Below are 25,329 nucleotides of genomic sequence, written 5' to 3'. Positions count from 1 at the left end.
TAATTTATCTGTCTTTCAAGGTCACCCAATAGGCAGGTATTCAGTGCCATTTATTTTGTTCTTATCAGTTTCCTAATCATTTTCAAGGTCATACGATACGCAGAGTTTTGCTTTTTCATTTGCTATCACCAGTGGCGTACAGATATTTTTTCGCTATCTTAAGTAATAAAATAAAATATGTCTTCAAACGCTAACAAACTGAAACAATATAAGGCGATTCGCCAAATTTATTACTATCAAATGCGTGAACTCAAAAAATTCGCCATGAATGCTTCAACAAGTGAGCAAGCAAAACTACAGTTTCAAATGGCATATTCGGCCTTTGATGAGGTGAAAAAACAGTTTTATATTCACCATTCGAGTACAATAAGCTTGGCTAGCATTATGGAAAACGAAGATACCGATGCCGAAGAAAACCTTCGCAAAGAATTTGAAAACGACGCTTCAGAAGTGTATGCTTCGTACCATACTGTATTCCAAACTGACCAAAAACCTGTTCTTTCCACACCACAACCGAGTAAGCCTTCTGCTAAGCTGAATCCACTCAAAATACCCAAATTTTCAGGAGATCTTAAACAATTCCGCCATTTTTATGAAATTTTTTCTTTAGTCGTTGACGGAGATGACGACCGCTCTGACGTCGAAAAATACTCGCATCTGATGGACGCCTTGGAGGGTCCTGCAAAGGCTGTTGTCCAAAGCAATTCCGCATCCGCACTGAACTATAAGGCTGCTCTTGACGCTCTAATCGAACGTTACGATCGACCACGCTTAATCGCATTCGCCCATTTACAGTCGCTAGATAACGCACCTATCGTTACTAATTCTAATAACTCGAAAGCTTTACGTTCTCTTGTAGATATTTTCACTGAAAATATTTCTGCTTTGGAAAAAATGAAATTACCTATAAAACAGAGTGATTTTTTACTATTCTATATGCTTTCCAAGCATTTAAATGATGATCTGTTAACTAAATTTGAAATTCAATACGGTAATCCAAACAAAGGAACCTTTCCACAATACGATGATTTGAAATCATTCATTGTAAATCACTGTCACGCATTAGAGACTGTAGAATTTTCTTCTTCTTTAAAATCACAAAAAACGTCTAATAGTCAATTACATTGCAAGCCTGAAAACAAAACCAAAGGTTCTAATTCATTTCAGTTGAAACCGCGTCAGGCAAACACGTTTTTTGTAAATGCAAAAAAAAGCACCACTTATTCATGTACATTCTGTAAATCAACTGATCACTTCATTTATAAATGTCCTCAGTTCCAAAATAAATCACCACCAGAACGTCTAAGCCTTGCCCACGCTAACAAATGGTGTTTAAACTGCCTCTCAGATCGTCATACCTCTGAGATGTGCCGTTCGCAATCTAACTGTCGATCCTGCTTTTCAAGACATCACACAATGATATGCATAAATACGTCACGTAATAATCAACCCACTAGTGTTACTAGTCCGCAAAATCCCAACAATTCCATTTACAATCCGCAGTTCAATTCTGCAACGAATAATTCCCAATATTATCCGCAAAACTTGCACGCCACTGACAGTCTTTTCGCCACTAGTGCTCCATTAATCGGAGCAACGCCTCAATCCGCTCATGTCCCGCAAATAGACAGTCTTCCTCCGCAAACGAGTCCTTTCAATACGCAATTCAACAGTGGCTCCTTACCCCGAGCACACCCCACTTCAGATGTTGATTTTTCATCACCGCAAGCGCAAGCAAAACAAAATATTTCTTTACAAATGCAAAACCCGCAGCCGCCTACAAATTTCTGTGGAATCGCTTCATCTCGTTCTGGTGTATTGCTTTCAACCGCTCTTCTTGAAATTCAGGATTCATTTGGTAATTTTCACAAAGTTCGAGCACTTATTGACAGTGGTTCCGAGACAAATTACATATCAGAAAAGTGTTTTAAAAAACTACATTTAGCGCGATTCGAATCGTCCTTGAAAATTCAAGGTTTGAATCAAATGGAGGAATATACTACAAAAGGTGGAGTTTCTTGCTCTATCAAACCGATTGGTACCTCCAACCCAATATTGAATATTGATGCTTACATTTTACCAAAAATATGCACAGATATGCCACCTCGCACTCTGAAACATACGCACCTTGACCATATAAAAAATCTGTTTCTTGCTGATCCTAAATTTTATGAACCCGGTCCAATAGATTTATTATTAGGTGCCGAAATTTTTGCTCTTATTTTACTTAACAATCATATTTCGGGCGAAAGGAATGAACCGATCGCAATAAATACAATTTTCGGTTACGTATTAATCGGAAAATATACGGAGTTGAACTCTTCATTTACTACCGCTACAACTTTATTTTGTTCTACGGCACAAACAGATTTGTTCAACTTGAATAAGACTCTTTCGCACTTCTGGGAAATTGAGGAGATTCCTAGAGAAAAAATGATGTCTCCAGAAAATGAACTCTGCGAGAAAATATTTCGAGAAACACACTCACGTGACGCTACTGGTAGATATATTCTAGAGCTTCCATTCAAAAATATTAATGAACCGCTTTTTGACATCACAGAATGTCGCGCTCTTGCTACAAAACGTTTTTTGTCCCTTGAAAATAGGTTGTACGCAAATAAGGAATTACATCGCGAATATTCAAAAATAATTGTTGATTATTTAAAAGAAGGTTTTCTCAAACCTGTCCCTGACAACCTACTTCTCCAAAATGGTTTTATAATACCACATCACGCGGTAGTGAAACCAGGAAAGGTCCGCATAGTACTAGACGGCAGTTTCAAAATTAGAGGCAACCAACCGTCGTTAAATGATACGCTTTTGATTGGTCAAAAGCTTCAAAAGGATATTGGTCAAATTCTATTAAATTTTCGTCTTGGTAATATAACATTCACTTGTGATATTCACTCTATGTTCACTATGCTTAAAGTAGCTGAAAAGCATCAAACTTTTCAGAGAATTTTATGGAGAAATTCCAAATGCGAACCTATCCGCGAGTACATGTTTGAGAGAGTGATTTTTGGGTTGTCTTGCTCTCCATTTCTTGCGAATCGAACCATCCTTCAGTTAGCACAAGATGAACGCGACAACTACCCCTTGGGAGCTCGAATTTTAGAACATTCGACTTACGTTGATGATTGTTGTTCGAGTTTCAATTCATTTCAGGAAGCAAAGATAGCTCGCGATCAACTGATTGCAATACTGAAAAAGGGCGGCTTTGAACTAGGAAAATGGTCGAGTAATACTAAGAAATTACTTTTAGATATTCCAGAATCGCAACTTCAAACAAGTTTAGTTAACTTCGACACAGAATCGCATATCTTAAAAATCTTGGGTCTTCAGTGGTTTCCACAAGATGACATATTTTGTTTCACAGTCGATACCACAGAATGCAAATGCACCAAACGGAATATTTTAAGTCAAATTGCACGTCTGTATGATCCGTTAGGATTTCTTAGTCCTGTCACTTTATTCGCGAAATCCTTTATGCAAATTTTACATACATTAGGTCTTCAATGGGATGATGAACCACCACTCGAAATTCGCGAAAGGTGGTCACAGTTAAAAGATGAGCTTTTACTACTCGAGAAGGTTCGAATTCCTCGCTTGATTGGAATCAAACAGAACTCGGAAGTGCAATTGCATGCATTCGGAGATGCCTCAATGAAGGCGTATGCCACGGTAATTTATTTTCGAATAACTGAAAATGAAAAATGTGATATACATTTTGTTATTGCTAAGTCTCGCCTTAGTCCTTTGAAAAATTTGTCAATTCCAAAACTTGAATTAACTGCTTGTGTTCTTCTAAGTGAATTAGTTTCCTACGTTTTGAAAACTTTTCACAATAAAATAGTGTTTTCTAGATTGTATGCGTGGACTGACTCTTCAATTGCTCTGCATTGGATTAAAGGACCTGCATATAAATGGAAAACATTTGTCGGAAATCGTGTTGCGCGCATTCAAGAATTATTATCACCAGAATCATGGCATCATATTGACTCGCAAAATAATCCTAGTGACAGTGCTTCAAGAGGACAATTACCTTCAGAGTTCTTAGAAAATAATTTATGGTTGAAAGGTCCGCCATGGCTTGCATTACCCTGTAACCAATGGCCAAAATCTAGATTCAAATTTGATAGTGCACCCCCTGAAGTGTTTTCTGAAGAAAGAAATACCTTTCTTGTAACTTCCGAATCAGAATTCGACCCTTTCGAAAAAATACTGACCCGCTTCTCTTCATTTTCGAAAGTACAAAGAATTATTGCTTACTATTTACGTTTTCTTTTCAACTCTAAAAAATCAAATCGCGATTTTCGCAGAACGTGTGTACTTACAAGTTGTGAATTACAACAATCTACTTTATTTTTAGTAAGATATACTCAACAGAAATATTTTTCGGATCTGATAAATAATATGAAAAATAAAAGATCGATTCCAAAGGCCTATAAAAAATTAGGAGTATTTATTGATTCCCATAATATTATACGAGTCGGAGGTCGTCTCGAACACTCAGACCTAAACTATGATCAAAAACACCCCGTACTTTTACCAAAAGGTTGTCGGCTTACCACTTTGATCATAGAATACTTTCATAAAGTCTATTTACACCCCGGTGCGCAGACCTTACAATTTTTATTAATTCAACATTTTTGGATCTTGTCGCCAAAACGCGCTATATACAGCATCATTTCAAAATGCCTAAAATGCTGTCGTTTGAACCCAAAACCATATCAGCCTCCAATGGGTTCTCTACCCCGCTTACGCATTTCTCAACTTCGCAGTTTTTCAGTTATTGCAATCGATCACTGTGGTCCTTTCACAACGAAAGCAATGAAGATTCGCTCTTCAAAAACGTTCAAATCGTACGTGGTCGTGTTTTGTTGTTTTGCTACTAAAGCATTACACTTAGAACTTTCGGGAGATTTGTCTAGTGAGACGTTTTTGTGTGCCTTCCGGCGTTTGATTTCACGAAGAGGTCCTGTAATAAAATGTTATTCTGACAACGGTACAGCTTTCGTTGGTGGTAACAAAATAATTCAAAACATGTTGAGAAATGCAGCAAATTCTCTCGCAATAGAATGGCATTTTCAACCTCCTTCTGCTCCACATTTTTCGGGATTGGTAGAAGCTGGAGTCAAGTCAGTAAAAACGCATTTGAAGCGAGTAATTGGTGAACAGATTTTAAATTACGAAGAATTTTACACAGTACTCGTTCAGATTGAGGGTTTGCTAAACAGCCGCCCTCTAACACCCATCAGTTCAGATGCCAATGATTTTTCCGTGTTAACACCGGGTCACTTTTTAACCCTGGAACCTATTTCTGCGTTACCTGATCCAGATTTGTCTCACTTGAAGTTGAATCAGCTAAGCCGATGGCAACTTTTACAACGACTCCATCAGGATTTTTGGTCACGATGGCATACAGAGTATTTACATACCTTGCAACAAAAGGCGAAATGGTTTGCTCCCACCTCGCCTCCTCCCAAACTTGGTACTTTAGTAATAATAAAGCAAGATAATGTTTCTCCTTCGAAATGGAATCTTGCCAGAATTACAGCTCTGCACCCAGGTGCAGATGATATTTGTCGCGTTGCTACGATCCGCACTGCAGATGGTAGTGAATTCAAAAGACCTCTGGTAAAGTTATGCCCTCTACCAGAAGTTGAAATTTCGCATTAAAAAAGGGTCAAATACCCCTTTTTGGGTGGCCGGAATGTTTACGGTTCACCTTATCATATTATTTTTTTGAGTTTAGTATTATTTTTGTTTCATTACCTTCCTAAATGCAAAGGTTGAGTGAGGAAATTTTCACTTTTATTTTTTGGGTATTATTTTTTTTTTCCCTGTAACCACACGGGATTCTTTCACCGCGCAAATGCAGTTGGGGAAAACTCAGACATGCGCGGGGAGAAGCAGGAGGAATACGGCCATTTTTCGCTCCGCAAATTGGTACTCCGCTTTAAAAGTATTTTTCCCGCATTTTTGTGATTAGCTATATGACTGCTATATGTGTAAAATCGAAACTCTAGAGTATTGTGCAGCAGAAGAACACACATTCGAAGCCTTGTGGACATCCTATCCGTCGACAGAACAACAGGTGAGTGGACCCAACTGTTCGTCGTCATTCTGCATTGATTGGGAGTGATCTCCCTGGTCCTTTAATTCTTATTATTCTTATAATTGAATGAACCAGCGCCATTAAAGATTTCACAAATAGATTAGTGCTAAATATGGAATGTATCGGTATTGTCGGTAAAGCATTGAAATGGTTTGCAAACTGTCTAGATAATAGGAAACAAAAATTTCTTCTGAATAACATAGAGGAAATGAAAAATAGATTTGGGGTGCCACAAGGTAGTATTCTCGGCCCTTTACTCTTCCTGATTTCTATAGATATAGTAGGAGAAGCTGGAATGTGGACCATGGAATTTTGACGGAAATGATAAACTCTACGATAAATTGTATTCATAAATGGTGTTGCAGTAATTTATTTAAAATAAATGAAAATTAAACAAAATGTATGCTCATTGCAAGAGAAAACCAGATTAATACACTGCCAAACCAGAACTTGGAAATCAAACTATGCGGGAACTCAATCCAACAAGTAAAAAAAATCAAATACTTGGGTATTATAGTTGACTATGGACTAACGTTTAAAGAACATGCAAACTATATATTAAAAACTATTTCTTTTGAAGTGAAGTTTTTATTCGGATATTCAAGATACCTTAATGCATGGACAAAAACGATAATATATAATAGTATTATACTTCCCTATTTCAACTATTGCTCCACCATTTCATACCTACTGAACCAAAACCAAATTAACAGGTTTCAAAAACCACAAAACCGATCAGTGCATATCATTTTGTCATGTAGCAGAAGCACTCCCTTAAAAACCTTGTTGGACAGTTTAGGATGGTTAGCAATTAAAGATTATTTTTTATACCAGACACTTATTTTCAATTTTAATATCAAACTGGACGGGCATATAAATACCTAACTGATGAAATGAGTAACAATTTTGAACTGCACCAATACCCAACCAAATCAAGAAATTGCTTTCACATATTTCTAGTAAGGACAAAGACTTCAAAAGTCTGTCTTTGTTAAAGGAGCCAAAACTTTCAATGATTTAACCCCTGAATTAAAGGATATAGATTCTATTGACCTTTCAAAAGATTATTGAAAAAATATCAGATGGGAAAATGTAATGAGACTTGACGTTTATTTTATAAATACACACTATCTATATTTGTTGTGAGGCATAAACTTGTAGTTTAGAAACTTTTTATATATTACTTTTTTTTCTATAGTGACTAATAAACTTTCAAACCTTGTTTTTTTTCTATTTCAGAATGTCAGTCAGAACCAAGCTATTATAATTTTAGTAGATGATCAGCAACACTTCATCAGTGATCTTAACTCTTCAAATGGAACATTTTTGCATGATGCTGAACTTGTGCCTTTTAAGCTTTATGAACTAGCAACAGACACAAAAATCACATTTGGAGATGTTGTTGGAACATATAAAAAGGTAAATATTCAAAAATATAATATAATATAAAATAATAATATAAATAATAATAAATAAAATGAAAATAAATTTTCACTAATTTTTTTTTAGATATCAAAGTCAAACTCTACCCTAAACTTAATGGAGACAGCTGAGATGACTCAGGATATAACTCAAAATTTTTATGCTGCTAACACACAACTTATTTTTGACCACACAGTTGCTGACCAAATTACCGAACACTCTCATATCCATTCTCTCCAAAATGGACATTCAGCAGATCCAGAAAATATACATGAAATGGATACTCAAGTAATAGAATATCCACTGACAAATATTCAAAGAAATGAACCAACTTGTAACTCACCACTCATTGTAACTGAAAATTTGAACAAATGTGTTATAAAAGAGCCTGTAGACAATTTTATTCATGAAGCTCCTACACAGATTCTGGATTATTCTGACCTAAAAATCTCAAACCAGTCGCCTCTCAAGAAAAAAAGTGAAACAATTTCTAGAGAAGATGCAGAAGATATACAAGTTATCACTGGTTTCAAGGCAATAGAAATGAATTCTTCAGAGGAAGTATCTAGAATCAAAATGAGAGAATCTCCAAATGATATTAAAAACATTGAAATATCCCAAAAATCCGGCACAGATGAAATAACACAAATCTTGAATGAAGATGAAACCCAAAAAGCTATTGAGCTAATTAACACTAGTTTGCTAAAAGATTCCGAAGACAAAAAACAAAAAAATATTTCATCAGGTTCCTTCAGCTCTAAACCTTCTCCAGAATCAAATTCGGGAGAAACAACTCTAGTTTTGAATGAAAATGAAATGCAAAAGACCATTGAACTATTCAACCCAACTTTACAAAAGCTTGACAAAGACAAAGAGAATGAAAGGGAAGTGTTTCATTCAAGTCAAACTCCTTGTACTTCAGGAATGAATAGAAACACAACATTTCAAAATGATGAATCATTCATGAGTTTTCGCAAACAAATAAATGTGAATGAGGAAATAGAAGATACGTTCATTGAAGAAAGTGTGAGTAATGATTCTGTTGACTTTTTAACAATGCAGGTTCATGATCGTACTGAAGAAAATACAGAAGACAGTCAACCTGAAAAGAAGTCTACTACTTCTGTGAAGCGACAAGTTACAACTAATGTAGGTTCTGTCAAAGACATTATGGTTGATAAATTTAGTTGTGACGGTCCTGAAAGTGACATTTTTCATAGGTCAAAAACACTTACTCCAAAACTTCTTTCCGAGCAGGAAGAAAAAAGTATCAACTCAGATTCTGAAACTGACATTGAAGATTCCGACAGCAAAACAAAGAAACTAGGACCAAAGCAGCTGAATTTTGATGATTCCAATATCAAGTTGAAATGCCCTAAAAAAATGACTTCTGAACGAAAAAAATTGAAGAAAACAATCTCAGAAAATCCTGACTCTGATACTGACATTGAAGATATTCAAGAAATTGGTTTCAAAAAGAAACCTCTACGGAAATTGAACTCTGACGAAGATTTGACTCAGTCAAAAATGCCAGGATATATGTCGGGTTCAGATACTGACTGTGAGAAAGAAATCAAAGATAAACATAGTAGGAACCATGTAGATTTGGAAAATAAAAAGCAAGATAAAGATTCTGGTTCTGATACTGATATTGAAGTTGAGAAACATTCAGGTGTTACTCAAATGAATGATGGTGACTTGAATGAAACAGACTGTATTCCAGCTACTCAGGATGCTTTTGCTGAAGCTTTTGATTATAAGGCCCAGAGAACAGAAAATAGTTGTAATCAGTCTTCTGAAGAAAGTTTCAAATTAGGAATTACTGAACTTTTGAATGAAAGCAGTGAAAATAAAGCATATGTTGAAGTGAACACCGAAAATAAGATAGATGATATTGTTGATAACCAAAATAGTCATGGTAGACAAACTGATGGAATTTCCACAAATATAGAAGAACACTATAATGCGGACCAAGAAAATAATGATTCAATTCTTGATAATTCAAGTGAAATGGAAAAAAAGCAAAAGAATGATAACATTTATATTTTACCAACTCAAAAATTTAGAGGTGACGACAGTAAACCAAACCTGACTGATGGGGATCATCGATCACTTCAAACAGATGAAGAGATTCCAACTGTCAGTAAAGATAATGATGATGTCTACATGCTAGCAACTCAAGAAATGGATACTGAGAAAGATGTTTTCACAGACTTCAAAGCCCCTTCTAAAATGTTCACTTTCAAGAAAAAAGGTGCTAATTTGGAGGATTCACTGACAACAATTTTGAGTGACAATAAAAATGAAGTAGACATCTATATGATGGCAACACAAAATATTAATGAATCTTCAAGTGTAGAGAAAAATGATGACGTGTACTTACAAGCTACTCAACAATTAGAGGCATGTGAGACTAAGGAATATGATGTTTTTTCGCAGCCAACCCAATGTTTGAATGATTATAGGCACAAACCCGGTAGTCAGTCAAGAGAGAATGAGGAAGATGAAGATATTTATATGGCAGCCACTCAGCAGATGGAGAGCAGAATAATAAGAAAATCAAGTAAGTGAAGCGGAAAAAGTAAAAAATCTATATACAGTGCATTCCATTTGAAACGAACCACCCTGAATAACTTTTGGTACAATGATTTGCAGGAAAAATAAAAAAACACGTCAACCATAGTATTTAGGGGGACACATTTTGACATATTCACATTTGATCTGATTTTCCCTATCACACCCCCAGAGCATGTAACCATTTTTTTCAAGTTATCAGTTGTTTTGCATTATCAGATGTTCCATGATGAACAGATTTCAACAAAGTAGAATACATTATGGTCTGAAGCTCATAGTTTGGAAGCTAAAAATTATTTTAGTTGAAAACGATCCACCCTCAATGAACTTCTGTACAATCTGTTACCTAGGTTTCATAGGTGTTTTTGTGAAGTATACTTCAAAAAAGTCTAATTTTGCCTAGTTAAGTTTGAAATCGATATTCCCTTCATTTTGTATTTGTCTCATTCTACAATAACGATTACCTACCGCGTGAATTTACAATTGGTGTTTCTGTTTTTGTGAATTCTTGATAAGCAATGGTTTATACACTTCGAGAACGGATTGAAATAGTGAGTATGTACCAGAATGGAAATAGTGCTAGAGCTGCTGCCTGTATGTTCAATGATAATCATCCAGGAAGAAATGTACGACATGAATTCGTTTCAAAATTATTGAACAAATTTATGGAAACTGGATCAGTTAACAATAAAAAGCATAACCATCCAGGAGTTGTTAACGATGAAGCTATTTGTACTGCAGTTTTAGGACAAGTTGGACTAATGTAAAATTCACAATCTCTTCACCAAGTTATCAGGAATCAGTTGTACAAATGTTTTAAAGATCTTTCATAAGTACAAATTTCATCCATATAAGATTAGACTAGTTCATCAATTGAACAAAGATGATTTTGATAGACGTATCGAGTTTTGTTAAAGTCTCACTGAACGGATCAACTTGCATCAGAACTTTTTGTATGGCCTTCTGGAAGGCCAAATTATTTCGTCCTCTAACGTTTGCTCGGCCTGTTCCTCAATTTCGATTGTTGGTGCTGATGCGAGTACTGTCACGTATGAATAGGATTCGAACACAGCGCATTTGTGATCCATCACTAGACAGCGCTGTTTCAACCCGCCATAGGTCTTATTAGTGGTGCTAGGCTGAACCACAAATTTATTGCTGGACTCAACTGTTCTTAAAAAACTAGCCTGAGTACACAAGGGCGATGACATCTCCCATTACGAAGACGCCATCTATGGAATCAACAGAGAACTCAATTCTCTAATATCAAAGATAAATGAGGCTCTCCAAGGCGGTCAGTTGCAAAGCAAAACTTCGACATCGACCGCCGACGAGATTCGTCCTCTGCAACACAAACCTCCATCTCTGCAATGTATGAATAATTTGTAATCTTTGATTTATAAATATTCATCATTCATACATGAATTGAGCCATGTTTCATAAATAAGAAAAATATTAAAACCTTCACACAGATTTATTTTTATTTCTTTTAATGAAGGCAGCAAAGATCCTACATTCAAGAAACCTATATTTGAAGTAATCAAATATAAAAAAGCACAAACAGCAATTCAATAGACGTGACTCAACTTCTCTAGTGCGACACATTTCAGTCTATTGAGGTTTTATACAAGACGAAATAGGTTGATATTTGAACTAATTCAGTTAAATGAAGTTTAATATATCAACACATAATTAGTAAGAAGAAAAAAAACTACATTTAAATAATTGCATATCCAAAAGAAAAAAGAAGAAAATCAAGAGATAATTTGTAACTATTTTCCATGTGACTACAAATAAAAGAGAAAAAATAAATGAAAAATGGGTACTTCCTAGTATCTATCAAGTGATGACTCATAATATCTGTAGGTCCTTGGCACATTTCATATGCGAAATAGTAGCTTCCTCATCATTGTATTTGTTGATGAAAACTTTCTGCAATTTCACATTTTCTCCAGTTTCACCTGGTCTTCAGTCTTCAATACTTTTCATTCTTTGTGGGCGAGTGTTTACTAATTTTTTTTTAATGTGAGCTTAGTAGCTTCTCTCATTTTGATACATAAAAAATGAAATGAAATATTTGACAAGTGATATCTTTCTTTAAAAAATACGTGACTAAATTGAATAAAAAGTTTATGGCGGTTTTTAATGAATGAATAGTATTCAAGATCAAGTCATGTTGAATTGATTGAAACATGGAACAGAAGAAAACTAGAAAAGATATTGCGTTTAGACAGTGATAATCAGTGATAATGATTTTTCAAGTCACCATGTATATAAAGGTATTACTTTTTTCAGATAAAAAATCAATGACTCCTTCATTGAAGGACCAGGAAGATGTATATATGCAGGACACTCAAAAAATCCAAGAAGAAACTGCCCAAGACATTATCAAAAACTCAAATTCCATTTCATGCGTTGCAACTGACTCAATGAGTACTTCCACCTGTGTGTACAATTCAGAGACCCAGGCCAATGAAACCCAGTCAGAAATACCATTTGCTGATGACAATGTGCAAGTGGTGGTGACTCAGTGTTCTAGTCGTCCACAAAATCCATTGTTACATATTTTAAATGATGAAGTGATGTCTGAAGAAGTGAAAAAGTCGAGTGGTTCTTCTACGAAACGTTCTCGAGTTATCCAAGAAGGTATCCCAGAATCGCCCATCAAAAAAGTTAAATCAATCCATGTGGAAAGCTTGCTGGAGAAAATAACTTCAGATTCACGAAAGAATGATGTTGAGACTTTGAGTCAGATCGAAAATTTTGTTAAACAACCACTTGAGATTGTACCAAAATTACCAAAAAGAAAAGAATTGATAGCTATGGAGGAAACGGCAGTCCAAAAAGATAATTTAGAAACTTTGAGTCACATTGAAGCATTTGTACAGAAACCTCTTGAAGAACTAAAGTACAGAAAATCTATAAGAACAGAAAAAAAAAGTGTAGCTGAGGAAAGATCTGAAATCTCAGAGACCTTGAGTCAAATTGATGCATTTGTGAAAAAACCTTTTGAGAGTGTTCAAGAAGATAAAAAACAAGAACCCTCTAGACATGAAATAAGAAAGAGTACTCGCCGAAAAAGTCAGACAGAAAGTTCAACATCCTCTGTAAACGAGAAAGAGGAGATGAAAGATGATAACAGGCTTTCAAGAAGAATGTCCAAAAGAAGGCACTCAAATAACAAATGTGAAACTAAGGCAACCGCTGAAGACGATAAACTAGACGTGATAAAAGAATACAATGAAGCCGATGACTTTGAAGATACCTGTGAACGGTTATCAAGAACTAAAAGTAGAACTAAAGGTAAAGAAAGATTACAGTTAGGAGTTAATGACGATGAGAATCTGGAAAGGAGTCATAATTCAGAAGATAGCAGATCTCATGAGGTCAAAAGTGACGTCGATCAAAGTTTTGCTTTGTTGGAATCTAAATGCTCTAAAGTGAAAAGACAACCAAGAAAAGATCCTGTTTTAAATGAAATAAAAGTTTCTATCACCTCTCATAGAAGGAGCATGAGCACAGCAGAATCTTCAAAGAAATCAACTGTAGAACTTTTTCCTCTAAAAAAAACTAGAAGAACCACAGTGAACAACAATACTGTACCAAATACATCTGGTATGACAAAGCGAAAAGCTGAAACTATTACTAAATCCAGAAAAGAAAATGATGTCGATTCTGATTCAGATTCTGAGATTTTATCGAAAAAATCAAGAAAAAGTTCTAAAATTAACAAACGAACTATATATCAAAACACTACAAATAATGAAGCAAGTTTAATTAACCAAAAACCCTCATCATCAAAACGAATTAGTAGAAGTGATAAAAATATTAAAATTTTATCCACAAGTGAGGAAAGTGATGTAAATAAAATTTATAATGATAGCAAAAAACACCATACTGTCACAAATGATGAAAATGATACCATAAACAGTTCTGCAACACCTCTAAAATCAAAAAGAGGAGGCAAGTCCATTTCAAACGAGACCTTGGAAACACCTAGGAGGGGTCAGAGGAGTGTGGCAAATGAAACTCTATTGAGTTCTGCAGAGGTTAGTGAAAATTTCTAATTTGTTATAGTCATTATACAAAAAAAGCTTGTTAATCCATAGAAGCTTTTATTCATCTTAGAACGTGATTTCAATGAGAGTGGTCCATATATGAAACATCTTTGTTTAAAATGAAAAAAAAAATGTGTTGTCTTCATCGCTATATTGCTTGCAAAATAATACATACAAGGGTTACCTAATATGTTATGAAAATTTTCTGAGGTAGTTACACACATTTACACTAAACCCACTTATTCAGGCAGAAATATAAATTATCTGTCCTGTCATCCACAGGAAATGAAAATTATTTTGGTTTTTTGAATGTATAGATGGGAATGTATAAATGGGGTCAAAATATCACCAGTACTTCATATAACTTTTTTTCCTAAAATCCTTCGTTACCAAGTAACGGGCCCTCGAAGTTACAAAATGAAAAATGTTTTTCTTTGATAACTTTTCAAGTGAATATTCAAAATCATCCAAATTTTGGTAATTGACTAAACAAATGAATTCCTTCGATGAGCTTTCATGCAGGAGTCAGGTGTTTTGCTACAAAGTCAGGAACGGACTACCCCCGATGGTCCACACCCCAAAACTTTGAAATGACAGATATTTTTCAACAAATTAAGGTTACTTGGACAATTTTATGAATAAAAGTACTCGTGTGGAAAGTCGATCGGAGCAACGAGTCTTGATAAAAATGTAGTTTCACTCGACGACATCAAACCCGCTCGTCCACCATTATTTGAAATGAATAATTATCAAAGCAGAAATAATAATGGTTAATTCAACAACATTTATCCTGAGATGTCTACCATTATTCGAAAATATTAGTTTTTAAGGAAAATGGAAATGATAGGTAAAATGTTCATAACGAATTTTTATAATGCAAACACGTTTAACTAACGAAACTCAAGAGGCTCAAGAGCAAACAGAAATGAAAAATCCGCTACAGAAACTGCTCGATATGACCACCTTCTCTCTCTATACATTTTCTTAGTCTGCGAAGACACCCTCTCTGTACTTGAAATAGCATTCCAGGGTCGTTTCGTATGGCTTCACAATGTAATGTTATTCTATTCAACAATGCATCTCTTGTGTGAATAGGTGTAGCGTAAACAAGGCTTTTTAGATGCCCCCACAGAAAGAAATCCAATGGATTTAAATCCGGAGACCGCGATGGCCATGAATATGGCCCACCTCTACCAATCCATCTATTGTGGAAAATATGGTTCAGATGGTCACGCACAATCAAACTAAAATGAGGAGGAGCGCCATCATGCATAAACCACATATCTCTTCGGGTTTGCAATGGAACATGTTCCAAAAGTCCATTCAAATCGTTCTGAATGAACTCCAAATAACGTTCTCCATTCAATCGGTCCTGTAGAACGAATGGTCCTATAAGATGGTTTCCTATGATACCAGCCCAAACATTCACGTTGAATTTCCGTTGGTGTTTGGTTTGCAATATCCCATGGGGATTTTCTTCGGCCCATATATGGAGATTATGAGAGTTGATAACTCCATCTCTACTGAAACCTGCTTCATCAGTGAATAAAACTCGATTAATAAAAGTCATATCCTCTCTTTGCCTATCCATGAACCAATTGGCATATTCCAGTCGTGCTGGAAAATCTTGAGGTGTCATGGCATGTACCTTCTGGATGTGAAATGGGTGGAGCAGTTGTTCCCTAATTATTCTATGAATAGTGGACTTGGATGTATGGAACTGTTCTGATAGATTTCTGATGCTCATTGAAGGATCATCAGCGACGGCTTCCAAAATATTTTCCTCCAATACAACGGTACGTACAGTCCTAGGAGCGCCCTCACCACCTCGTTTTGGCAAAACTGTACCTACAATAATATCGAAATAAAACAACGTGCTCAAATTAATTATCAATTATTACATACCTGTCTGCCTCAAGCTGCGATCGACACGCTCGAATGTTTCTCTTGACGGTACCGTTCGATTGGGAAAATGCTCGGAATACAGACGACGAGCTTCTGCAGCATTACAAAATGCTCGTCCATAAAATACATGCATATCTGCATATTCATTGAATGTAAACTGTTCGGCCATATCAAAAAAATTCAAAATATCCTATAGAATATTGACAATACAATGATAGTCATATGACAACGCACCACTCAACAAAACAAAATCGCATTCCAGTTTCTCATTTTTTATCAAAACTTTCTAAAAGGTTTTTTTGTCAACATCTGTGAAAGAAATGGAACATAATTATTCCCTGGATATTTTTCACCTGATCATGTGCAGCCGTTTTTGTAGTTCATTCGTTTGCTTTTTATTAGTATAGTAAATATTTTTTCCGATGTGCGTTTTTTCAGCTAAATTTAGATTCGTGTTGAAGAATTTCTCCCATAAAATTATAATTATCAGTGAAACTCCTCAACAGTTTAGCTGTGAAGAAGAATTTGAAACATTCGAATGTTGAGTTTCATGAGATTCAGATAACTGATCAACACGAAACGTGATTATTCCACACGTATTATGTACATACAAAATATGGAATGAATTCGATATTTCATAGTAGAGTAGCTTGTTAGTTTAAAAACACCACGAATCTACAGAACTTGATATTTCTTTTGAAAAAATATCTGCTATCACAATTGTGACTTAAACTTCCATATAGGTACTGTACTTTTTGTTTACGACTTCATTTCAGCATACTTTGTATTATTCCTGTTATAAATGTTGTTGAATTAACGCTATCATTATTATTTCTGCTTTGATAATTATTCATTTCAAATAATGGTGGACGAGCGGGTTTGATGTCGTCGAGTAGAACTACATTTTTATCAAGACTCGTTGCTCCGATCGACTTTCCACACGAGTACTTTTATTCATAAAATTGTCCAAGTAACCTTATTTTGTTGAAAAATATTGAAAAATATCTGTCATTTCAAAGTTTTGGGGTGTGGACCATCGGGGGTAGTCCGTTCCTGACTTTGTAGCAAAACAACTGACTCCTGCATGAAAGCTCATCGACGGAATTCATTTGTTTAGTCAATTACCAAAATTTGGATGATTTTGAATATTCACTTGAAAAGTTATCAAAGAAAAACATTTTTCATTTTGTAACTTCGAGGGCCCGTTACTTGGTAACGAAGGATTTTAGGAAAAAAAGTTATATGAAGTACTGGTGATATTTTGACCCCATCTATACATTCCCGAGAGGAAAAGAGGAAGTCCAGGGACACCCTGTATATCTCGCCCTACATTGGGTGAGCAATTTGAAGCATTTTTTCAATATTCTATTGATTAACTCTCATCCTCCAAAGTTTTTTGATAAATTGTTATATAATAACTCGTCTAATATCATTAACATCAGAGAAAACAATCAGGCTAAAAATCTCAATTTCAAATACTCATCCATTCCTTATATCTCTGAACTTTCCAGCAAAATCATTAAAGTATTCGAACAAGAAGAATACCAAAATCTCATATAAGGAAGTTGGATGCCTGCAACAAACAAACAAAAAACAATTTAAAAGCCCGCATAGCTCTTCATGAAAGTAATTGTAAAAATTTAAAACAAAATTCTTGTGCTTCTAACATTCTCCATTTTGAACCAGATTCAAATAAAAGGCAATTTTTATAGATGGCTGAAATGAAAATTAAAGAAAACGATATCAACAAAATAGACAGACATCAATAATCTGACACCAAAAAACCTGAATACATCCATTAATATTAAAAACAAGATCTTCAAATGATGTGGTGCTGCAGGTTTTTCCTGCAGCTGAAAAAGCAAATACGCCACTGGAATCAATCAAGTCGCCCCGGAGCGCCAATTAACTTTTGTTGTTTCATAATTTGTAATAAAATACATGTTTGTCGTTGCAAAAAAAGCAATATAGGTCACCATAATAAATAAAATGAAAAAAAAAATCACACTGTCTATTGACATAAAATTGACATCCTTACTTTGAATTGATTCAAAATTATCAACTCAAGGCTCAGTTTGAGTAGAGCCTTGAAGATGACAGCACAGCCAGATATCGAAAGCGCTCGCATATAATAAATAGAAGTTATAAAGCTTCAAATTCTTTTTGTGACATATGTCACACCCATGTGTGTATGACATTTGTCAAACCCACAAAAAAATCGTATACTTGTTAACTTTTACGTCAATTTATATCTTCAATTTATTGTTTTTCACTCATTTTTAGTGCCCTGAAGAAGCTTCCCATTAGAAGCGAAAGCTTGGCAAAGTAAAGCAGAGTTTGATTTTTGATTTTTTGACTGAGAGACCCTGTTAATCCATTTTACCATATATATATATATATATATATATATATATATATATATATATATATATATATAGATAGAGATTTTATCGAGTGTGTATGATACAAATCAAGAATGGAATAATTCTATATATATATATATATATATATATATATATATATAGAATTGGAGATATATATATATATATATATATATATATATATATATATATATATATATATATATATATATATATATATATATATATATATATATATACTTATATAATGTACCACTGGGCATCCGGTCCAGCTTCGTTGCAGTGGGCTTCCGGCATATGTACGGAGTATATAAGTGAGTTCTCCAAATCAGGTTACATGGAATCCGTGACACATAACAGGTTTACTAGGCGTCTGCAAAAACTACATACGCTTAGGTACATCTAAAGGATTACACAACTTCCAATATAATTATTTGCTTTGTTCGTTTTTATTTCGTTTCTAAGGTTTTGAGTTCGCATTCCTGACTTTCGGGTGATACACTCAGCGTCCATTTTATGATTATTATTTCACTGTTTCGAGTATCTCGAGAAATTTTAAAATATTCAATGACATACGATGTTATTTTAAAAATTTTTTTTAATAAAAATTAAACTAAAATGTGGTGATCAATAAAATGAAATGATAATTTGTTAGCAAATATAAAGTGCACTTATTGATTAACAAAACAAACATGGTAATCCAAATCAGAAAATATTTCTAAGGGAAGGGCGAAAATACAACCTGAACTAACAAAATTATTTTTATGCAGTTCAGGACGGCATAGTTCCCTTACCCCCTTAGCCCTTCATTTATTTATTTTTATTATATTTGTTACAAATATATACTTTAATGGAGTCCCACTTTCTGTCCTGAAAAACTCCAGGGTGCTGTTGCATCAGAGATAGGACTTCATCTTTTCTAGGTGCTCTACATTTCCTCAGATGATCACTGAAAAAATTTTCAGTGAGTTTCTTTTCCTGTTCAGACCATTGTTTCCTTAAAATTTTTGGCTTTCTCGGACAAGAGACAGTCTCCATTTGTAGTTGTTCATTGGTCGATGTTGTAGCAACGGATGTAGTGGGCCAGTTCTGGGGCCTGCCATCCTCAACTACATTATCTTCATTGTCACTTCCCAATTCTAGAATGCTATTATCAATATCCAGCTGAGAAAGGCTTTTGCCTTTATATTGTTGAATTGATGTCTTTTGAGACATCAGAAGAATTTTAGAGACTTTTGCAGTCTGGTATATGTCAGATGGCAGTCTATACCACTCTTGATGGGTTTTAGTGGTATGGCCCATAAAACTTGCTAATTGCTCTAAATCTTCCTGATCCATCCTCAGTATCTGCGAAATCGTGGCCAAGTGCTTCCGCAACTTTGTTGAAGTTAAGGAAGCAACTTTTTTTGGATCTCCCAATGCTTTCGTTACATGTTTTCGAAAAACATGATAGCCACTTATAGGTCCATCTGTACCACATATACTGAATAAATATGGATTATTGGCTAGACAGAAATTGCTTCTAAATCCGACAGCGATATCCAAGGCCTCTTTAATGTTTTTCTCAAAGAGCACTGGTACACCTCTGCCTCGTTTTCCACGTACAACAATACGTTTTAATTTTTTGATGCAGATCTTCTCTGCTGGTGATAGCAGCATATCAAAGTCGCCCGATTCTATCTCTTCGTTAATGTATCGTTCATAAATATCCAGTGGAATCCTCTGAAGCTCTCCTACTCTTCTTTTATTGAACAGTAATAGACTACAGTATGCTGCTTCTATGATAGCCCTAAATGCATTTTCGTTTTTGTCATTTTGTATGAGATGCCCCTTGGCCGCGGATAATATGCTCTCCAGATACACTTTGAGCTTCTGAAACAGAAAAAAAATATGTAGTAGCAATAGTGAGGCATGCAAAAATTTCATATTGGTGTTTCTGGTCAAATAAAACAACAGCTTTTGCTTGTAATTGGTTTTGGGGAGGTTTCGACCACAAACTGTGCTACGAGTTTATGGAACATTGGTTCCAGGATTTTATGAGCTACATATTTTCAAAAGTTCACATAAAGTAACCTTTGGGCTCTTTAATGAAAATAAAGAAGAATGTATCGACACTGACTAAGCATTATCATTCTGAGAGAACAAGATAGAAATATGCAAGTGTTGTTCAGGAAAAAGTTATAAAAGCTTTAAATACCTCTAATATTTCTAGAAGTGATTAAATATCGATCAGGAAATCTTGGAAGAGTTAACAAGTTTTATGGGCCGAACTACAACTTATTAAAAGTGATGCTTATGCAACGTTCAGTAAATTTTCACCTGAAAACAGGTGATAGTACACAAAACAAATTGTTGTGCCACTGATTGAAATATTGTCGAACAGTTAGTGGTTCATTGAAGGGGAAATAATTGGAAAGCTCATTTCGGAATACAAATCGAGTATAATGAGTCTGTTAAAAGGTACTAAACTCTAAGATTCTTCGAAAAAGAAACTGACACAAAAAGCATTATATTCAGAAAAAGGATACAAGATTCAATTTTGAAACACTTATTTACCACATTAATCAATTAATAAAGAGACAAACTTACTGCCAAATCTTCAGCAATTGATGCTTTACATTGATGTTTTGTGCAGCTTCAGTCGATATTTCGATGGCCCATTCTTCTTCTATCAGTTTCTTCATGACATTCAATTCATCCAGCTTATCCGAGTTCATATTTTCTTGTACCTCTAAAGAGTAATATGCTGCAATAGCTTTTTTTATCAAGGTCCCCATTTGGAGGGCAAAAGAAGGAGAACCAAATGCCTTTTGTCCAGCATCGTAATTTGTAATACTTTTAACAGCTATAACTATATACTTAAATTTCGTAGGGTGTAACAGAGTAGCGAGAGTAAGCGACTTGTCCTCCAGTATTTTTCTAACTTCTATCACTATTATTGCCAGCCTTCTCATATAACGTTTCGCTACGGAAATTAAATGTCTTTCTTTATGACACTTCACGTACCTTCGCCCAACTTCGCATATTATTTTGTCTCTTTTTGCGACCAAAGACACGATGTCAGCTTTTAATGACTGCAAAACCCCGGATATTCGCAAAGGATCATTTGGTCCGAAATATCCAGCTAGTAGGGTCTGGCTGTCTGACTGATGTCGATGGCGCCTATTATTGTTCTTTTTTTCTGCATTTAGGGAACAACGAGCAACGTGTCGTCTCAATGTATTCTTCATATAGTATCCTGAAATGAAACAAATGAAATTGAAAAATACAACAATTAATTTCAATTTCAAATATTTAATTAATATAATATTAATTGAATGCTGAGTTATTTTTCAGAGCTGTAACCACACAGATACATATTTTGTTTTCAAAATGAAGTGGCTTTATAAATTAACTCTTCAAATCGACAAAAGTAGTGTTAATCGTATTGACTCAGTACGCATTTATGAAAACCCTTGCTTGGGAAGTAAAAGGTCGAGATCTCACATCTTCTTGTCCAAACTTACCTTTACAGTGGATACAAGGGAGTAGCGTATCACTGGATGCTCCTTTGTTATTATCAAATTTCCGTTTTTGAACAGGTATGCAATTGCCAGAGATAAAGTCCCCTTCTTTTCTTATTTTGTTGATAATCCTTTTTCGATTTGGATCTTTTTTATCCAGCGCGAGAAAGCGTCCTACTTCTAGTTCATCACCATGTTGCCTCTCTAGGTGTCTTGCAAAATTGTTCACCTGCACATCACAATAGGGACAGTGATGTTTTCTCCTCCTTTTATAGACCACACTATTCTCTTTATCTTGGTAGGTAGTTGGCGTACTTGTACAGGCAGAGGAAGTATTATCATAATTGTCGTTTGCAATCATATTACTTGGATATTCTATAGACTTTAATGCGGTGAAAATACCACTCTCAGACGTCATCATGGCAACTTCGCCACTGCATTCTGAAATTAATTAAATTATGTTTTTTGAGTTGTATGAATTATAGTATCAAGTAAGAGTGCTCTGTATTTCCCATTCTGCTGAAATGCATTCGTAAAAATTATATTCGATTGAATTTCTTACCCAATTTCTCTCTATCTCGGTTAATAGTAGGCGTACTTGTAGTAATGACATTAGAGTTACTATCATAATTGTTGTTTGCAATTGTTTTGTCTGCATATTCTACTGGCATTAATGTGGTGAAATTATCACTCTCGGACAATATTATGTCAATTTCGTCACTGCATCCTGGAATGAATTAAATAGGTTATTTAGCTTCTTTGTTTCATATTACATAGTTCAGATGCTGCGTTTATCTTACATTACATTTGGTATAAATATGACCAGGAAACGGTAAAATTAAAAATGTTAATAAGCTCATGATTTTTACTTTTGTAAAATTCCTTATCAGTATTTCGGAAAGTAACAGCTTACCTCCCATGCTAGCAGCCGAAATCGTCTGTAATTGAGCACTTCTTAAAATAGTTGGATTCACTTCGAGGTATCCAGCCACAGTTTCTTTTGATCTATCGGCTGATGTATCACAATAAGAACTACTCGTTGTAGAACTGAAAACATATTCGCTTCCGTCGCTTTCCGTAAAGCTTTCTTCAGAGATATCTGAAAAATTGAGAGATGTTCAATATACTAGAGACACCCAGTAGATGAAAGTTTCACTATACTCAGGCAACGCCTGTACTATACCTATTTAGAACAATATTAGAAAAGCAAAATTTTAATGTTTCCAAAATTCTAGATACAAAACATCCATTAACAAAACCCGAAAGCATTTTGGATATCACTGTTACTGATTATTGTGAACATTTGTTTTTTAGTTGTTAAGAAAGTGGGTGTTTGTTCATTGTAGTTCTGTATGAGTTCAAGAGAGAGAGCACTGTCGTGACGGTCTCTCGCACTCATACAGATCCACATTGTGCAAGTGCTTTCACAAAAGCTTAGAATAACAATGACTTCTGAAAGGCTTTGGGCTTTTGTTAAAGAATGTTGAAGAAAATTTTGGAAAATTAAAACCAATAAAGTCAATTCTTTATATATAGGGTGTTCCGGGAGGAAATGGACATAGTAACACGGTAGGTACCTAGTATGAAATGAGGCCATTTTGTCTTTGAAAACAAAGATGCATATAAAAAAAGTATCTAATTCAAACCTAAAACTATTCGGACAGTTAAAATATTCAGAGCCGCACTTTTTCACTTTCACTTTGATATTTTTCAAAATCAACATCTTTCAAGTAATATATTGAAATCTATGACTATCCACAAAAAGTCAATGAATGGAAGTTATTATATATAATATATATAATCAAGCACCCTTCTAGTAAACAATGGTCTAGGGAAGTTATTAATGGCAAAAAAGATTGACTGCACCTTTTTGGCCTTTCAGTAAAAAGGTATTATTTATTCAAATTATATTAATATCTATTTGTATGGAAGAGCAGGAGGTTGTATGGAAGAGCAACTAAGTTGAATACCGCCTCCTTGTTGCGATTATGTGGTATGATATATGGATTTCAAAATAATAAAGACACATTATTATTATAATTATTATCTGTTAATTTCGAAATAAAATTCCCACAAATTGAGACGTTATTAACTTGATTTCATCACAGTATTTTAGAATGATGGAAAGTTTTGAACTAAAAATGTTTTATCACCTCAAAATTCTAGGGTTGGATTCCATTTTTTCGTATTTTACTAAACGCAACACCCTTTAACTCTTGCTCCTCATTTATTATTGTTTTTAAGAACTATATCCTACCAACTGAAGCTGTTCAGTATGACTTAGTAGAGGGGAAATGGTTGGAAATTATTATGAAAATTCTCGAAATTTGACGTCCTATATCATCTCAAGATTAATTGAAATATGTTAACAAAGCTAACACATATTCAGATTCAAAAACTGGTTGGTACATTTATGTGGTTTAACCAAGTTCTACCACTAAATTCTGACCTGCACACTACTCGAATTGAGTAAAATTGCGTTATAAAGGTCATTTCTCCTCTACATCCGAAGTCATGATATACAAAATCAAATAGTAGGAAAAAATGTTTAGAAAATCACTCAGAAAAATAAATGGGGTGCATGAAATTACTTTTGCCTCTTATTTATATATATTTTTGTTAATTTTTTGGTGATACAATAGTAGTAAAAGTTACAGAATGTTGTACTTGACAAAGTATAGTTCAATAACGACCATCATTCTGCAAAACTATGATTGTTTAAAGCTGAAAAAAATCAACTCTGGCCCTGAAGTTTCGAGCCGTTTGATTTAGCTTTAGCTCAGTCCCAGACAGTTTTATTATTGTGCAAATATCATTTAAATCGGTTAAATAATTCTAAAGATATGTGATACTTAAGATTCGGTACGTTTTGATAAATTACTTTGTATATCAGAAAAAAATAGGTTTAGATTATTTTTGTTTTCAGATACAAAAAGGGTCACAGTCAATTTGAACTTACTATTTCCATTTCCTTCTACCCGTATAATGTTTGTCCGCTTATATCAACAAAAATATTTCTTTTAAAAAAGCCTATATGGACTTTTCTTTCTCAAACTTGTCCAAAGAAATTAAAAGAATCGTTCGGAGCGGAAAAAGCAATTTTTGGAATTAGTGGTAGAATTTATTAAAATATTTAGTACACGGAAAATGTACTTACCCATATTTTTTGCCACTGCCACCATGGCATGTGTTCGTTTCCTAAACGAGTACATTACAAATCGCAACAAAGTACCACTCACTACGGACGCTGAGTAACAAATAAGGAAAAAACCACGAATTTTTCTACACTAAACACGTGCAGTGTTGTCTATGGGTACCTATATAATATAGAAGCTCGGTGAGACTTTACAATGAAAAATTCCTTATGC

The 25,329-nt window shown here is 34.6% G+C and overlaps 2 protein-coding genes across 2 annotated transcripts in view; one reads left to right on the top strand and one right to left on the bottom strand.

The window, feature by feature from the left end:
• LOC111503521 (uncharacterized) overlaps positions 1-25,329 on the top strand; it is a 34,099-nt gene that overhangs the window by 3,985 nt on the left and 4,785 nt on the right. The window contains exons 3-5 of the mRNA XM_023157848.2: positions 7,358-7,537; positions 7,628-10,103; positions 12,410-14,163. Coding sequence (XP_023013616.2) covers positions 7,358-7,537; positions 7,628-10,103; positions 12,410-14,163 — 4,410 coding nt within the window. The remainder of the gene's footprint in view (positions 1-7,357; positions 7,538-7,627; positions 10,104-12,409; positions 14,164-25,329) is intronic.
• On the bottom strand, positions 19,158-24,155 carry LOC141484956 (uncharacterized). Its single transcript, XM_074180680.1, has 5 exons — positions 22,875-24,155; positions 22,524-22,688; positions 21,965-22,402; positions 21,048-21,696; positions 19,158-20,330 (listed from the first exon to the last, which is right to left on the bottom strand). Exons 1-5 carry the CDS (start codon positions 22,879-22,881, stop codon positions 20,237-20,239), a joined length of 1,353 nt encoding a protein of 450 aa, XP_074036781.1. The 5' UTR covers positions 22,882-24,155; the 3' UTR covers positions 19,158-20,236.

The sequence above is a fragment of the Leptinotarsa decemlineata genome, unplaced genomic scaffold, assembly GCF_025532065.1.
Source record: "Leptinotarsa decemlineata unplaced genomic scaffold, Ldec_3_MD MMD2_tig00026299_RagTag_RagTag, whole genome shotgun sequence".
NCBI classification, from domain to species: domain Eukaryota; kingdom Metazoa; phylum Arthropoda; class Insecta; order Coleoptera; family Chrysomelidae; genus Leptinotarsa; species Leptinotarsa decemlineata.
The sequence above is the reverse complement of the archived record's forward strand: the minus strand, read 5'-3'. Positions and strand labels throughout refer to the sequence as shown.

What these genes read in the sequence shown, in the direction of transcription:
- LOC141484956 (XM_074180680.1), bottom strand. An exon ending in CCGAGATAGAGAGAAATTGG is followed by an intron (nt 22,403 to 22,523) that starts GTAAGAAATTCA and finishes AATTAATTTCAG; the next exon opens with AATGCAGTGGCGAAGTTGCC. An exon ending in CCCTTGTATCCACTGTAAAG is followed by an intron (nt 21,697 to 21,964) that starts GTAAGTTTGGAC and finishes GTTTCATTTCAG; the next exon opens with GATACTATATGAAGAATACA.